General features: G+C 42.1%; 2 protein-coding genes across 4 annotated transcripts; one reads left to right on the top strand and one right to left on the bottom strand.

Moving 5' to 3' along the window:
- Positions 1–9,067: 9,067 nt before the first annotated feature.
- Positions 9,068–15,334, bottom strand: LOC131877474 (uncharacterized). Of its 3 annotated transcripts, none has more exons than XM_059223154.1 (6): positions 15,179–15,334; positions 11,803–12,090; positions 11,258–11,743; positions 10,856–11,191; positions 9,608–9,922; positions 9,068–9,538 (listed from the first exon to the last, which is right to left on the bottom strand). In XM_059223154.1, the coding sequence occupies exons 2-6, from the start codon at positions 11,873–11,875 to the stop codon at positions 9,360–9,362; spliced, it is 1,389 nt and encodes a 462-aa protein (XP_059079137.1). In that variant the 5' UTR covers positions 11,876–12,090; positions 15,179–15,334; the 3' UTR covers positions 9,068–9,359. The 3 variants fall into 3 exon arrangements, with proteins under 3 accessions (XP_059079137.1, XP_059079135.1, XP_059079136.1); XM_059223152.1 differs by having other exon boundaries at positions 9,608–9,943; positions 15,179–15,330; XM_059223153.1 differs by lacking the exon at positions 15,179–15,334 and having other exon boundaries at positions 9,608–9,943; positions 11,803–12,092.
- On the top strand, positions 12,314–15,029 carry LOC131877472 (alkylated DNA repair protein alkB homolog 8-like). The gene is made up of 5 exons (XM_059223150.1): positions 12,314–12,547; positions 12,613–13,301; positions 13,677–14,061; positions 14,142–14,291; positions 14,374–15,029. Exons 1-5 carry the CDS (start codon positions 12,425–12,427, stop codon positions 14,872–14,874), a joined length of 1,848 nt encoding a protein of 615 aa, XP_059079133.1. The 5' UTR covers positions 12,314–12,424; the 3' UTR covers positions 14,875–15,029.
- Positions 15,335–15,789: the final 455 nt, after the last annotated feature.

Raw genomic sequence — 15,789 nt, 5'->3', positions numbered from 1 at the left:
GCCTACAAAACTAGCAATATATTGAAACACTGATCCTGCGAAAATGAAAGAACCACAACAACGTTCATTCCTATAGCTAATTGGAACCAAAGCTTGAACGGGACAAGTTCTGTTCCATTGGTATGTTTAGGTGATATGAGCTACTTCGGATGAGTATCCTTGGAACAATTAATCAGAGAATAGCTTAAGAAGAGGAACGAACGAGATGACGAGAGACCCGCGAGTTCATAGTCCTCCTCCAGGATGAGAGCCACACAGACACGCACTCCCACACCCTCACTGATTGCAGTAATAGTAACGTCGACGTCGGATAAAGGAAGGCAGGAGTCGTCTCCAGGACGAGGAACATGTACGAGAAAGGCATGATTCCAAGCCAAGTCGGGACAAAAAGATGCTTCGCAAGAAGATGTTGACACTCAGCCAAATTGACACAGACGTACATACATTTTTACTACTCCTACTACTGCTAGTACAACTTCAAACTTCTGCCCAAGATTCGTGGCCTTACTTTGGACTTGGCTAGTGCGAACGAAGCCCAGGAGCACGAACAACGAGGGGAAGAAACTATGTGTGTTTTGGTCCGTGAGTCTCTAAGAGATAGAGTGAATGAGGGAGTAAGTGAGTGAGAGACAGAGAGACAGAGACAGAGATCTGGACCCAGCGCCCTCATCCAGTCCGGATAAGAGCATGTTGTTTTGTGTCCAAAGAAATGTCCGCGTTTTCACATGTGATTTTGACTTCATTCCATTGATATCACCTTAAATGCTTTGAATTAGCGTCTTGCTCCACTAAGCGAGAAAGGGGGGTTCTCGAAAGCTCTCCTCTCTGACGAGTTGACGTTTCCTTTTAATCTTATTGGAGGAGGAGTATTCTGTATGATGCCTCCTCCTTCCTTGCTTATTTCCTCGCTGCTTGATTGCCTACGTACATGCTTGCTTCCTGGGCTTGTTCAAACGAGATTACACACTTCATCGTGGCACAAAATACCGCTTACCGAAATTGAAATTAGCCTTGCCAGTCATAAGTTCCAAAATTGTTCCACAAGGTGGCTCAGTCGCCCCCTTTCTACTCTAAACTGTCTACCAGGGGTGCTAGACGGTTAAACATTGGAAGATTTGACCAAATATTCAGATCAGAGAGACATTGAAAGACATCATGGCATCTGTTCAAGTACCAAAGGAAGACTGATCAATGAAGTACAATGGAACATGGAATGGCTCAAAAATCTCTCGGAGCCCCTGGTGAAGCCGTGAAAGAAGGCCTGAAAGCCTGGAGTGGAAGCGCATTGATTGGCTTGGGACATCATTGAAAAGCAAAACATTTCGTCCTCGCTTTTGGCGGCGAAGGAAACTCATTTAAAGTAGGACTGTTACTACACTACTATACTGCTACTGGACAAATCTCTCCATTGAAAAAAGTCAAAGAATAAACAGGAAACCCGACTGATGTCCACGCGTATGCACGCAACACGGAAAGTCAACTTCAAGGGCTTTAAATAATTGCTCACAGAGGGATCTCCTTGATGAGCCATTAATGAAAGAACGTCACCGATTACAAATCATCAGCAAGTTTCAAAGCGTTTTTAGGCTCCCGTCTGTGGATAAATCTTGCTTGGCACTCTAGCACTTGACACGGTAGGATTCTAACCAAAGGAAGGTATGTAAGATGCTTACAACGAAAATCATTTGACTTCAGATGTGGATGTGTGTGTCGCCTATTAGTCGACAAAATGTCAAGTTTCTCCACGTTTACAAAAAAATGTAGTTTTCAACCATTTGCCTTATTGACTTAACTTAATTCAGACCTTGCAGGCTTGCGAAATTTGGCGGGCAATATACCAGACAATCATCAATGGGCTAAAACCATTGCAAAATCTGGACTACATAACGCCAAAGTCTCAAACGTTGAGCAAGAATCTAAATCATGAATGTGCGAACATGTCACAAAGGTATAGTCTTCTACGAATTCTAACTTGTCTTTAAATTTGATACAAAACCAAGGAAATGTGGAAGGATATTTTTTGGCAACATGTTTGATATTGATCAAAAGATACTTAGCCTCGCTAAAATCAGTTCAATTGTTTACGATAAACGTTATTCTCCACCAATAAGTTGGTGGTGCTCATTTTTAAATTTGTGGCAAAATGTTAAAAGGTCTAGATAGAGACTTTAAGGGTTATTAATATCGTGTTAGGTTAGGTTGGGTTAGGTTAGGTAAGGTTAGATTAGGTTTGATTAGGTCAAGTTAAGATTTAAAAAAAGTAGCACCGCCGACTAATCGGTGGAGAATAACGTTTACCATTGTTTACACGCACTCGTTCCACTCAAATGAATCGAGTGTGAATGTGACATGGTTCGAAACCAATGGTGACAATAGCTTTCTTTCCCCTGTGCAAGGGTGCTGCTTTATCAAGACCATCAAGTGTTTCAAGTAAGCGGTCTGAACTAAGTGGAAAAGCTAATAACGAGAATCTCTACATAAGCTGAGCAGTCCTTGAGAGTGCATAAGGAGGCGATATCTGAGACACTGAGTGCAAATCTCCGCACACCCTTTAACCGTCGTTCACGGCATACGGCGCCTGCATACATGGCCTCGCGCCATACTTTAAGGGTGGGAGGGGGTGGGCAAGTTGACGATACAAGCAGCTGATCCGTCCTCGACTGCATCAAAACGCCACGACTTCAAAGAATCCATGCCGAATTAATAAGTGAAGAACAGAAACCTCGTTTGACCGATAAGAACGAAAGCATGCAGGTTCAAACAAGAGCCATATGTTCCAAACATCAAAACACTTACAATTTCAAATTTTCAGTGGTTCAACCTCAGGATTTAGTAAAATTTGGGTATAGGTGGGCCTCGACTGACGTAGGCCGAAAGACAACTGAACGAAGAAATGCATAATTTAGGGCATGAAGTGAATGTACTTGGAAAAAAACCGTGGTCAAAGGTAAGGAAGAAATCCAAAATGAAAAGAAAATGTGCGCCGGCTTTGCGCAGATTTGTGAAATCATTACAAATTGAGGTCTAAGATGTAAAAAATAATAACGGCGTTGTTATGTATATATGAAATGAGAACGAGGGTATTTGCACTATGTATCTTATTGATGAGTCCATGTGTAGATAAAACTCCATGCTAGGCTAGCTGCAGAACCGTATTTGTAGAGCATCCACTTTCCAATTAGCGAATCCTGGTTCGCTACACCCTACGAATATTTGAAGGGAGCAAATTAAACAATGAAGGAGCCCGAGAAAGAAGAGAGTTGGACTTCATTGCTTTAACTAGCCTGGATTCTCGAGGACTTGAAGGTGCTCTCAAAACGCACTTTAAGCCTCTACGGTCACTACAATTGACCCTAAATCCTGGGTTGGGACAAAGCTCAGTATCAGATACCTTTCGCACCTTCTCTGAATACCGTGTAATCCCAACCTTTCTAACCTCTCCCAATACGAGAGCTCGGTCATATCCTCAATGTTCCTAGTGAAACATCTTTGGACCTGTTCGAGCCTTTGCAAACCTGCTGAACTAATTGGAGCCCAAATGGGCGAGGCATATTCAAGATGCGGCTGGACAATCGACCTGTTCAGAGTTAGCATCGTGATACTACGCGTATCTTTGGACTTAGACGCGCGATATACAGTATCCAACCACATGTTTGAAACGCCTTACCAACTTTCAAGTGCAATTATTCATCGAACTTTCCCTTATCTTGGAGGACTACACCTAAATCCTTCATGGATGAGACCTGCTCAATGTCCTTAGCTTTATCATCTAATAGTGGAGTGTCTAATGGCGTCGACCCAAAGGTTATTGAGCGGAATTTCATTCCATTCAATGCCATGTTACTCGCAGCAACCCAAGAGCAAATTTGGTCTAGGACCTATACCAGACATCCGGAATTCTGACCATTCCTACCAACTACGGCTTTTTTACCTTTGAATTGCGAGCGACCTTCAGGGGAGGAGACGTGGTGTAGTGGCTAGCGCAGTTTCCTCGCTTGAGAGAGAACCCCGATTCGAATTTCCTCCCCGACCTTTCTCAAGGGAAGCTTTTAGACCCTAATGACGCTCACACACGAAGAATAAAAAAAATGATACCGGACTTAAAACTGCTTAACGGAATTTGGAAGTGGACGAGAGATGGCTGGCTTCACTGGCCATGCGAAGCTCACCCCTCCGACCTTAGCACCCCAAATCCAAAAAAAAGAAAGAAGAAACGAGATGTTAATGTGAACGTTATCATGTTGTATCATTCTTGCATTGTTAATGACCAAACTGAAGAAGGTTCGCTTCAGGTATTCAGAAAGGTGCCAAAATGTGAGAAGAATGAACGGTCAGTATCTTTTAAGTGTCAAAACATCTGCCTTAAAGAACTCCTAATTTCGCCCTGTTTTAAGCGCTTTTAAGCTTGAATTGATATGATTCTGTACACCTTAAGATTTTGGCGCTTTTTATCCCCATTTTTTTGAAGCCACTGTCTTCAAACGTACCTCAAGAACTGATGACTAGCCTGTTGCTTAAAACAACCCAAATATGTTGATATTATGTTAACCAAAACGTTTTGGTTTGTTGTTTTTGTCCCGTTTATTTTTCCTAGCATAAAAATAAGGGCCAGTCAAAACTTGCAGATTAATATGGTCTTTATTGACAGCAAATTTGCATAACAAATCAAACAAATTTACACAAAAATTTGCAAATAAGCTTTCCAAAACATAGGCAACAGAACGTTTGAGGAGGGGGGCTATTTTTGCCTTCAGTATCAAGCAACACAAACATGAAAATGAATATTACATTATAATATCTTCAAGCACTGGTAATTAAACCTGTGATCCCTAGGGACCAGATTCTTGCCACATCTGTGCTGGCTCTTGATTAGCGGACGTTGAAAAAGAAACAGTTGCCATTTTGGCCAAACTTTTTTGTGAGTCGGGAAAAAATGAGAAAAAATTGGAAAATTTGCGTAAAAGTTGAAAGCCAAAATACCAGAAAATTAGCAAGTGTGAAAAAGTCGAGAAAAAAAGAAAAAAAAAGAATGTTGAGAAATGAAAGAAAAAAAAGTAATGAATTGCAAAACCGTTGCTACCATGAAAGGTTATTGTTAGTCCTGTTTGTTGCCTTTTTTCTGTTGCCACAATCTGGGCAAACAATTGCATATACAGGGTGATCTATTGAGTTTCTTTATTTTTTTGACAAGAAACTGAATCTTCTTTATTACAATGTTTGACATTGCAACACTTTTTAAGTGATTCTGATGTTATGGTGCAATATACAGTTGATTATTTTCATAGAAAACCATAACTAGAATGCTTAAGCTCAACAGGAGCTGCACCGCATGAGCGTCTTTTCAGGTCAGCTGACGCTGGTGGAAAAGGGACGAAGATATTTCGTGAAATTTCGCTTTGGGCAAGTTGAATTATTCCCATGAAATGGTCATCATTCACGTTTTCTTTCAATTTCTTTTGATTTTTACAAACATACATAAACAAAGAGCGTTAGAATATGATAAAAATCAAAGTGTTTTTGGCATAATTTAACTTACATGTCAAAGAAAATTGCAGTTTTGCTCTGCAAATCACATACATACGCATTTACCCTCATTTTAGTAACACATCTCGAAAGTGTAACGAAATGTAACAATAATGCAATACACTAATGATGCATTCAGATTTTCGTTTCAAACTCCAGGAGCAACATATTTATGTAAGTGATCATATACTAATGGATTTTCTTCGGATGTAGTCTCATAAACCTTGTTTTTGGCAGTAGAGTCATTTGAGAACAGCTCTCGTGGATGATGGTTTACTTCTTAAGGATCGTCAATGTTTCAATTGACAATGTGGTACTTTCAATTCCACGTAAGACCTAGAATTTTTTTGTTGCTGTTAAAGTGTAAATGTCAAATTACCAATCACAACTTTTTATTTCGTCGGGAGTTTTTCATTCAGATCAAAGAATTTAATGGCCGACTTGATGAATCTCGCTTCAGGCAAGTTGAATTATTCTCATGAAACGTTTGTTATTCATCTTCAATCTTAATTTCTTTTGAATCTTACAAATATACAGGTAGAAAGAGCGGTAGAATAATAAAAACATGCTTTTTAGGGCATATTACAAGTAACATGTCAAAAAATGATTTGGACATTAGTAGAGCAAATCATGTACTCTATTGATTGCAACGCAATGATAAGGCATTCGGAATTTCGTTTCAATCACCCAACAATGTGCTTGAATGTGGGCGACATGATTGCGCCTATACGTAAACAAGGCAAATCCGACACCTCTGGAGGTCAGCCTGAAACTAGTCTTGTTTCTTGGGTTTTAGTTAAGTGTTTCCACCATTTGGATGAAAACTTCAATTTGAGCCCCATTTTAACCTCTTCAAAATTGCGTTCTTAAAAATGTGGTCGGACAAATTACTTCAACTCGTTTTATCAAGCGTGCTAGACGAGAGTAATTGCTTGACAAGGAGTCGTATTAGGGGTTTCTAATCTGAATTTGGACGAGCCGGCAACGATTCAAATTTGTACCATAGTTGTCCTAAGTAGCTTGACTACGAATGAAACATTTTTTTCCACCAGCGACAGCTGAGACGAAAAGACGCGATCGCAGCGCCCTTGATCGATCTATATATGAAGTTATCTATGATTATTTTCAAGATTCTAGTGCTTATCCTTAGGGCGCTTTTGCTCACTTAATGATTTTTAGTGTTAGGTTGGATCACACCCTATGGCAAGCTCAGCTACAGCTCCAGTTTTGCTGACTTTCATATGGCATCTATAGCAGGGAGGAGAAGAAGAATCTGAAAAAGCCTCACACCTCTAGGGACCCTGGATGCAGAGACCCGCGAGGTTGAGTATACGTCATCAAGTCGAGCGATCTGATTGGCTGCCAATTGTCAACGAACATGGGCTTTGTTTGGAAACTTTCTCAACAGGGAGTCTGTCACTTCCAAAAAGACCTAACATGTTTGTATTGCATAAGAAGGCAAAGCATAAGTGTCATTTGCCATTAGAATTGCATCAGTATGGCATTTCTCAATAAAATATAGTTGTCACGCTGATTTCTTGCATGCTGACAGGATCAATTTGGACTAAAACACTTGAAAATAGAAAGTACAACCATATTCAACAAATTGGATTGTAAAATATAAAGGACTTGTTTCTTGAGAGACTTGCATAGAGTTTGTGTGGCATAATGTTGATTTGAATAATGGAATGAAATATGTCTGCAATCTAATCTGATAAAATAATGGGTTCAGAAAGTATTTCGAAAGTAACAAAACTATTTTTAATAATCTAAAATACCATATCCATGAATCAGCTTGTCTTTGAGTAAAATTTTGCAGTGTCCTTGAAAAACATATTCAATGGTGCTTGTCATGACAGTACTCTTTCTTATCTAGCACATCAATTAGAAATATGCTTGGAAACTTTTTAGTTCATCTGATCACTTACTTTTTTGAAGTGGAGCCACTTGTCAAACTGACTAGGGTCTCTACACACCTCCAACCCTAGCCAATAACAAGTTCCTGATCAGCCATATTTGTGTCCTATTTGATCCACAACTGAATAAAATCCTTGTTCTCATAAGTCATCTTTCTCTTCGTTACGTATCATCACAGGACGAAAAGGAAAAAGGGGTAAAAAAATGAAAACGGACAAATAATTTTTTGGGGGGGCCCAAAAGCCCCAAAATATGTGAAAAATATGTTTTATGTAACAACATATTTTTGGCCTGGCTCTATTGATGACGTTTAACGCGATAAATAGTGGTAACAAATATTTCTTGTCTAGGCTTGCGGATAATGGCTGCTTAAAGGCCAGTTTCAATAGTGATTTCCACCTGGCAGCGCTAAAACATTAGGCATGGCCCAAAAGTGACCCAAAGTTGTCCTTCCCGGAACAGGCAATTTCACGCCTGCTGTGGCCTATAACAATGAGACTAAATTGAATTAACAAATAATGGTGGATTTCTGAGTGAACGAGAGAAAGTAGCTAGTGAAGTGTCTACAAGTATGGAAAACAAACAACTACATATTGGCATCATTAGTTTGCTGAAACATTCAAGCACCGATTGCAGATTCCGTTGATTTTAAAAGTGTGATTTAGAGTGAGTAAATGCTGGATGGCCGTGTTAGACCGGTTGGGAAACAAGGCTTGGACCATTAACAACGAAATAGCTGTTAAGTTTTAAGATTTTGGCATGGCTTTGCTAACTGAAATTTTCAAAAACATTGGTTCAAATTTGAACTTATTTTTTATGACCAGCCACGGAACTCGTCACCTACAATGAAATTGTGCCCCATGATGTCAGCTTTTCAAAAAATACCCTCATATGTTTCAGCCTTTTATTGGCAAGATATGGCCTGAGCTTCATCTAAATCGTCTTTGAAGTTTATTTGCATCCTTATTTGAATCCTGGGCTTGTTTTTTCGCATCTTTATTTGCATAATGAGGTCCTTTTGTATGCATAATTTTGGGAACCCTAATAATAACACTCGTGTTTTTCCTGACTTTCAGAATCTGTAGCATCCTTGAGGAGAATGCTGCAACTAGCAGGCTCATACTAAGAAAGAGTAGCTTCCATACCACATGCACAGTGTTCAGTAGTTTTATGTGGTTTGTAAAATGGTAACCAAGTAAATTCCTAATCATACTTGAGAGACTCAAAAGCTCACGAGATTTTTTTAACTCTTATGATTGTAACGCATTAGAACTTGATAATTCAAAATGTTTATGGATGTGCTCGAATTTGAGTTAGCTTCAGACTTGTTTGCTTCTAAATTGTACACATTACTTAGCAAAGATAATGCCATAATGCGATTTTATCATGGACTATTGCTTTTTATTTCGATCAAGGATTTCAAGCACAGGCGGCCATTTTGGACCACCTTAGACCATTTTCTGCCACGCTTTGCCACTTTCTGCCATTACATGGTAGAAAATGGCAGATATTGCTTCAAAGTCGATTTTTGCCATCGCTGCACAGCACAGATGATAGATTTCGTGGGCTTCCTCCCTCGCATTACTAAAGCTTCATTTAATACGGGCCGTGAAAAATGGAACAAAAATCACAATTCATGATTTCTTTATTTCTGACGAGGTGAAATGTGAAATGCATTCAAAATAATTTTTTCATTGTAAGGATCGTGCTCCATAGGTGAGATGAGCGAGACAAATGGACAGGAAGAATAAATGATCAGATTGATCCATTGGGGTTCTGGATCCATGAGTAACATATTGACTTTGTACATGAAGTTGGTTTCTCAATCAGGATGAAGACGGAAATGAAATCTGGGCAAACATCAAGACAACAAAAATGAGATCAAGGCTCCAGATAGGAACAAGTTCTAGGGGCAAGTTCTAGTTCTGTTGCTCATTCGGGGGTGGTTGTTGTTGCTGTTCGTGCTGCTGCAATAATAATTGTTGCTGCTCTTGGACAATATTTTGATTGACCATTTCACTGTTCCCGTTGATATCTCCATTGTTGTTGTTGTCGTCATCATTATTGTTTAGAAGAATAATCTCCTCATCGTTCATACCTAAATAATATCAAGTTCCACCATTTACTGAGAAGAAGGAAAAAAAAATCCAATTGTGTTTTTACTCACCTTGGTGAGCAAAACCTCCGTGAGCCATTCCGACCAAGCCATCATAGGGTGGAGGTGGTTCGTTCTGGCCATCTTGGTTATATGGAGGAGGAGGCGTGACATTCCGATTGCCACCCACCATTTGCACTCCGTTGTTAATGTTATACACAATGCCAATGAAGGGATTGTGATTGTTTCGCCTTAAATGCATCAATACTTCGAGATCATGCAAACTCAAGGGCTGTCGCGGAGTCGTTCCCGAGGCTAAATGAAATATGTGACGACATCGCCGGACATGGATCCGACAAACAACCACGGTCACCAAGAAAACCAAAGCTAAGAAGGCTAAGATGCAAGCTGTGGAATATAATCATGACGGAACGGAATCAATGCTACTAATTGGTGCAGTGCCAAGTGGACATCCAAATTTTTGGATTACTTGCGCCCTTCTAGAAATATGGACTGCGAACGAGCTTCCCGCCAAATCGGCCTGCTCTTGGTCAAACCAACTTTGAGCCACTTTTTGAATTCAAGTGATAAAATCTCTTCAATTAAAGGAAGGTCATTTTTATACTATTTACTTGTTCAGTGATTCGTTTCAAAGCAATGATGTCAAAGGCTTATGTAGTTGACCGACCAGGAGCAGGCCAAAAATTTGACTCTTTTGTGGTGTTTGTTACATAACTTTGGCCGTGTCTCCTGAGATCCCTAAGCATGGAAATGGGCTCAAATTTGGCCAAGTTGATCTATTTAACAAGATCTTGTACCCGTATAAAGTGCTTATTTGTGGCAAAGTGAGCGGTTTATGAGGTAAGAATTTTTTGCTTCCGTCAAAATCTGTGGAAGCCCGTAGTGGAGACTACTTTGGAAAGATAATGAAGTAAAAATGCAAGTAGGTGATTGATTGTACAATGGAAACTTGTGATTCATATTACTGGATGATTATTTCCATCGGTAGATAACACTTGATCTTATAGGGGGATGCTCTACCCTTGAATATATTGCTTTGACCTTTCTTTTGGGCTATTTTCGAGTATCAGTTCTTCACTGAAGACGCATTCTAATTACGCTCGAATACAAAATATGCAGTTAAAGGGTTCTCTCCGGTCCATCGTTTGTGTTTTAAACCAGAATTTTAGTGCTCCAAAATAAAATGCTCTTGCCCCACTTATTTCAGCAACGTGCCCGCCAAAAGCCATCTTAAAATACGACCAAAATTGAAGGTGGGCTTAAGGCAGAAAAATAGAATCAGCTGGATTAGGCACTCACCAACGATCGAGTAAACGGTGGAGTGAACAATGTGGATATCTTTGTTGCGCTTCTTAATACCCATTTCGTAAAAGTGTCGATTGGATTCGACCAACGCCTTGCAACAAGGATGAAGATACGAGCAATTCTCATTCAATTCCGGGTCACAGCATAACCCCGGATCCATGCAACGCTTATCCTCGCAACGCAGTTTGGCATCACATGGATCCAAACCGCATTTCGCCTCCGCTTCATCCGACGAATCCGGACAATCGGCCACACCATCGCAAACATACGGATTCAAGATGCAAATACCATTGCGGCAACGGAAAAAGTTCGTCCCACAACTCGTATCGGCTTAAAAAAAACCATGTCCTGGGCATCACATGAATGCTCCCAAAAAGCGTTTCTCTTTTGTCTTACCTGAGAGCACTTTAAGGACTACAGAATGGGACAAAATTCCTTCTAGACCCTCATTTTCCTCTGCTAGGTCGGCGGCTTCTTCTTCTTCTTCAAAATTCTCGGTCAGTGACCAATCTTTCCGCCTGGCCGTGCATTTGTAAGAACCCGAATCCGTCATTTGAAGTTGTCTCAACACCATGGAAAAGAGGGTAGGCGTTTTCCGCGGTTCCAAGCTGCCCGTTCGGGACCCGGGGAGGTACCAATTGAGATCGTAGCCCACATGAGCCTCATCCCACTCCCCCATCGGACGCCCTGGGGGCGGATACGCCAATCGACAAGATATGTTGAGCGAGAGACCTTCGCGGACTTTGATGATGGTCCAATCATCTTTCCGGGGAATAACGGTCAAAGGCGGCGAAACACGGGCGTCATCACCCTTCCAGCTCCGGTTTGAAGGCATCAAATGGGCGGACACGGCCAAACGGGGCGATATCGACCAACTCTCATCTGCAAAATTCAAGACATTGGCATACACAGTCAGACTATCCTTCACCATTTCGCCTTACTTCCATGACCCAGATTCGGGCTCGGATCGGCCCCAGACAGACCCAGTATCCAAAGGAGGGCCCAGAGCCACATCTTGGAGAACGTGCCAAAGAGAAACACCGAATTTTGCAGGGCTAGGCCTAGGATGGCGATAAAAATGGAAATGGAACTGCCTGTCTGTCTGTATTGGTAGCCAGTGTATGAATGTATCTGCTCTACTTTCAATGATGGGCTCTGCGGAATCTTGGAGCGATGGGCAGCCAACGGGCTGCCTATTCAGCTGATGGAACGGCTGGAAAGGCTCGAACCTGCTCGTCAATGTAGAAAAATAAGGGCATAGTAGAGGGGAAACTGTAGGCAGGCTAAACCTTTGTATTCGTTTAAAAAGTAACTTCATGGCAATAATATGTTTACAACTTCAATTATCAAAACTATTTGCCCCTATGTCATGACATTTTAAATATAAAAGTGGTATTCTTTCCTATTTTGTTGTTTAGTTAGCCACATGTCTTGGTGTCTTGAGAGTTGGCTTCTACGTCAAAATCATAACAAAAACACGTGAACTAACCGATACACAGTACATGACATACATGCCCTTTGGGAGCAGAGAAACACGGCTACCCGTGCCCACCTTTGCTCAACATGTCGAATGGTAGGCTTAAAAGCGATCGAAAATCCCACCGAGTGACGAGAAAAGTGGAAAAAGAGTTGGGCCTGAGTATCCTCAATCCCGGCAATTCGGAAACGGAAGAGGGTCCCAGTCCGGTAATGAATGAATTCATGGCGTCGGCCATGTGGAACCGAAAATTCACGTTTTATATTTGTTTCAGCATTTGTTACTCTGCAACTTAGGATTGACCACCCATGGTTCGGAGGAATCCATCTTGAGCCTTTGTTTGCCCTTTGGTGCTGTGTCCAATGTGGTTTTACTACCTCAAAGGTCGTTCTCCTTTGTCAGTTTCGAGCACCAAAGCCAGGCCTGGCAGGCATTTAAAGCCATCCATGGCCAAGGCGACCATCCCATCTACTTGGCCTTTGTTGATAAGGTCCCGGATCTGAGCCATAATCCATGGACCCATCGACCTTGGCCTCGAGGTCTCCAAATCTTGGAAGATGTGATAACCGAAGAAGAAGAGCAAAATCTGCTCGATTCTTTCACTTGGAACGATTCGGCTGATTTGAAGAATCGGCAAGTTCAACACTTTGGCTATGAATTTGAGTACGGCACCAATAGTATCAATGGCCAACGACCTATTGATCCACCCCTGCCCCAATCGTGGTTGGATTTACTTCAAAGAGTCAATGTTGGACAGTCACTGCCCGACCAGTGTACCGTTAATCGTTATCAACCCGGTCAAGGAATTCCGGCCCATATCGATACGCATAGTTGTTGTGATGGAACCATTTGCTCCTTGTCCTTGGGATCGGATACCGTCATGAACTTCACTCATCCAGATGGGATCATGGTGCCCGTGATCTTAAGCAGAAGGTCGTTCATGGTCATGTCGGATGAGTCGAGGTACGTTTTTGAATTTGAAACAAGAACCATTATTTTCTATTCTCATTCTTATGTTCAACCGTAGCTCTATTTAATATTTAAAAAAGCAATAATTTGTGAACTAAGTAGGAGACTGACGCGAAGTATCGCAGATTTTGTCCCTGATTTAATGAAATATGTTTTTTCGGTTAAAGCACTTAGCTTATTAATTGAGTTTTCTAAGTCAAAATTGCGATCTGAGCGTTGTTCTTTGAGCTTACATTAAAAACACATTGCGGTCGAAATAAGGGCCGAACTAGAAATCTCTTCATCGTCCTCCGCTTTGCAAATTTTCTTGCGTAACTTGAACAGAAAAAAAATTATCATTGAATTAAGCCATCGATCATACACATGCAGATATGTCTGGAGCCATGGGATAGTGCCAAGGTCCAATGACGTGATCCCCAGTCAGACCAATGGACTGACACTCAAAGCCCGCCAGATTCGAGTCTCTCTGACGTTTCGAAAAGTGTTGGCGGGTGAATGTCAATGTCGGTTCCCGGCTCAATGTGATTCTCAGCGTGATCAACTCATAGCAATGGACGACAAACTGGCCAAAAGTTTGGAAGATACCCACGTGCATTCCGTTTATGAGAACATTGCCTCACACTTCAGCGAGACGAGGCACAAACCTTGGCCCAAGGTCATAGAGTTCTTGGGGTCCCTCCATCCCGGATCGATTTTGGTAGACAACGGGTGCGGCAATGGCAAATACTTGGGTCTGAGAAACGATTGCTTCAAGGTATAACTCTGAAGCATTTGGCTTCAATCCCAGCTACCTAAATAGTTAAATAGTCAAACACTATCTTTAAAAATATTTAGGTTGGAAGTGACTACAGTCAAGGTTTGACTGACATTTGTCGGGAGCGTGGGTTCGAGTCCTTGCGAAGCGATTGCCTGTTTCTACCGTTCAGATCCGGGTCCGCCGATGGTATCATTTGCATCGCCGTCATCCACCATTTATCCACTTGGGTAAGACAACCATCAATTGATACAGTCACCTTCGATAAGCTCGCTAACAACTTGAACAAATTGAATTCGCTTCAATTGGCAGGAACGGCGGCTCAAAGCCGTGCAAGAGATGAGCCGCGTTTTACGCATCGGCGGCTCTTGTTTAATCTATGCTTGGGCTCAAGAGCAAGCCAAGGATCACCAGCCCTCATCCTATTTGAAGAAGCATTCCGTCTGCGACCCCCCTCACGGGGTGGCGAGCACTAACCCCACCATGGCCGTGTGTGACACCCATTTACCCCTCGTGCTCCCAGTTCACAAAAACAGGACCAATTTTCAACACAAAGACCTGCTTGTTCCCTGGAAAGTGAAACAACAACAACAACGACGACAGCAACAGCCACCACAGTTCGAGGGTTCCTCGACGACCTCGTCCGATGCCATCGATGGGGACGATGGGGGAGGAGAGACATTCCATCGATTTTATCATGTGTTCGTTGAAGGAGAACTTGAGAAGCTCGTCTCGCATGTGGCAGGGGTTTCGGTGGAAAAGTCATATTATGATCAGGGGAACTGGTGCGTGGTTTTCCGAAGGCTTTCGTGATTATGACGCTTTGTCCCTCTCTTGGAGAACGATACCTTCCACATGAACACTGGACGGCGAGGCATGGCGTGTGAATATGTAATTAATATGGAGCTAATTCCACGCTTTCCCGCCTTCCTTCCTGGTACAACATAAACTATTATGCACATCCTCAACGACGTGTCAAGAGATTCTTTTCAGAGTTCCAACTCTAGCAACCTCCTTCGTCCCTCCCCCCCTAGCACCACCACACCTCCCCCTCCCCCTTGTTTGTACGAAAACATATACAAAGCTTAGAGAACGGGGTACCAAGTATAGTACGTACTAAGGTTAGCTCGTAGAACGGATGGACGGACATTCCTGATATGCCCGGCCGGTCTCTCTTCCGTTCTCTCTGGTCCTGTTGCCGTCTTCACGAAAGTCGGCCTCGGCCTTGCTAGAGGCCAATGCTCGTCCAGTTCCTTTCAGGGCTGGTGCCGAGGCCGAGGCGATTGAACTTCCGTGGTAATCGGCTCGAGGCGGACCAGTCACTGTCGAGTTCAGAACGAGAGTTTTCTTGCAGTGACTAGTTTGCTCGGCGACTTTTGAGATACTCTTTTTGTCTTGTTTAGGCCAGGAAAGCGCACGCGTCAAATTTGTACGGGCTCGGAGGGTCGCTGCTGTGAGTTGAGTTGAGGTCTACGTGACCAGATTCTTGAGGCAAAAATACCGGTGACATGACAAGGGTTGAGGCCGTTGTGGCCCACTCAAGTATATTATCTATATATCTGTCCATAGTTCCCTGATACATTTCTCTACTGGATTTATAAATTTGTCAGATCAGGGAATGGCAACTACGACTTGGTATGGCTAAGAGTTGTTCTCTTGAACTGATGTGATTTCTCCCGGATCAAATCCCGATTGAATGGATGAAGATCTTCCAGATCGTGATTTTTT

The sequence above is a fragment of the Tigriopus californicus genome, chromosome 3 (assembly GCF_007210705.1).
Source record: "Tigriopus californicus strain San Diego chromosome 3, Tcal_SD_v2.1, whole genome shotgun sequence".
In the NCBI taxonomy this organism is placed as follows: domain Eukaryota; kingdom Metazoa; phylum Arthropoda; class Copepoda; order Harpacticoida; family Harpacticidae; genus Tigriopus; species Tigriopus californicus.
The sequence above is the reverse complement of the archived record's forward strand: the minus strand, read 5'-3'. Positions and strand labels throughout refer to the sequence as shown.

Bases quoted from the DNA above. Each gene is read 5' to 3' on its own strand.
- LOC131877474 (XM_059223152.1), bottom strand. From the start codon at position 11,875: ATGTGGCTCTGGGCCCTCCTTTGGATACTGGGTCTGTCTGGGGCCGAT. The intron at 11,744-11,802 runs GTAAGGCGAAAT...TGAATTTTGCAG, and splicing joins CCCGAATCTGGGTCATGGAA to ATGAGAGTTGGTCGATATCG. The intron at 11,192-11,257 runs GTAAGACAAAAG...GTTTTTTTTAAG, and splicing joins AGTCCTTAAAGTGCTCTCAG to CCGATACGAGTTGTGGGACG.
- LOC131877472 (XM_059223150.1), top strand. From the start codon at position 12,425: ATGTCGAATGGTAGGCTTAAAAGCGATCGAAAATCCCACCGAGTGACG. The intron at 12,548-12,612 runs GTAATGAATGAA...TATTTGTTTCAG, and splicing joins CGGAAGAGGGTCCCAGTCCG to CATTTGTTACTCTGCAACTT. The intron at 13,302-13,676 runs GTACGTTTTTGA...ATACACATGCAG, and splicing joins GTCATGTCGGATGAGTCGAG to ATATGTCTGGAGCCATGGGA.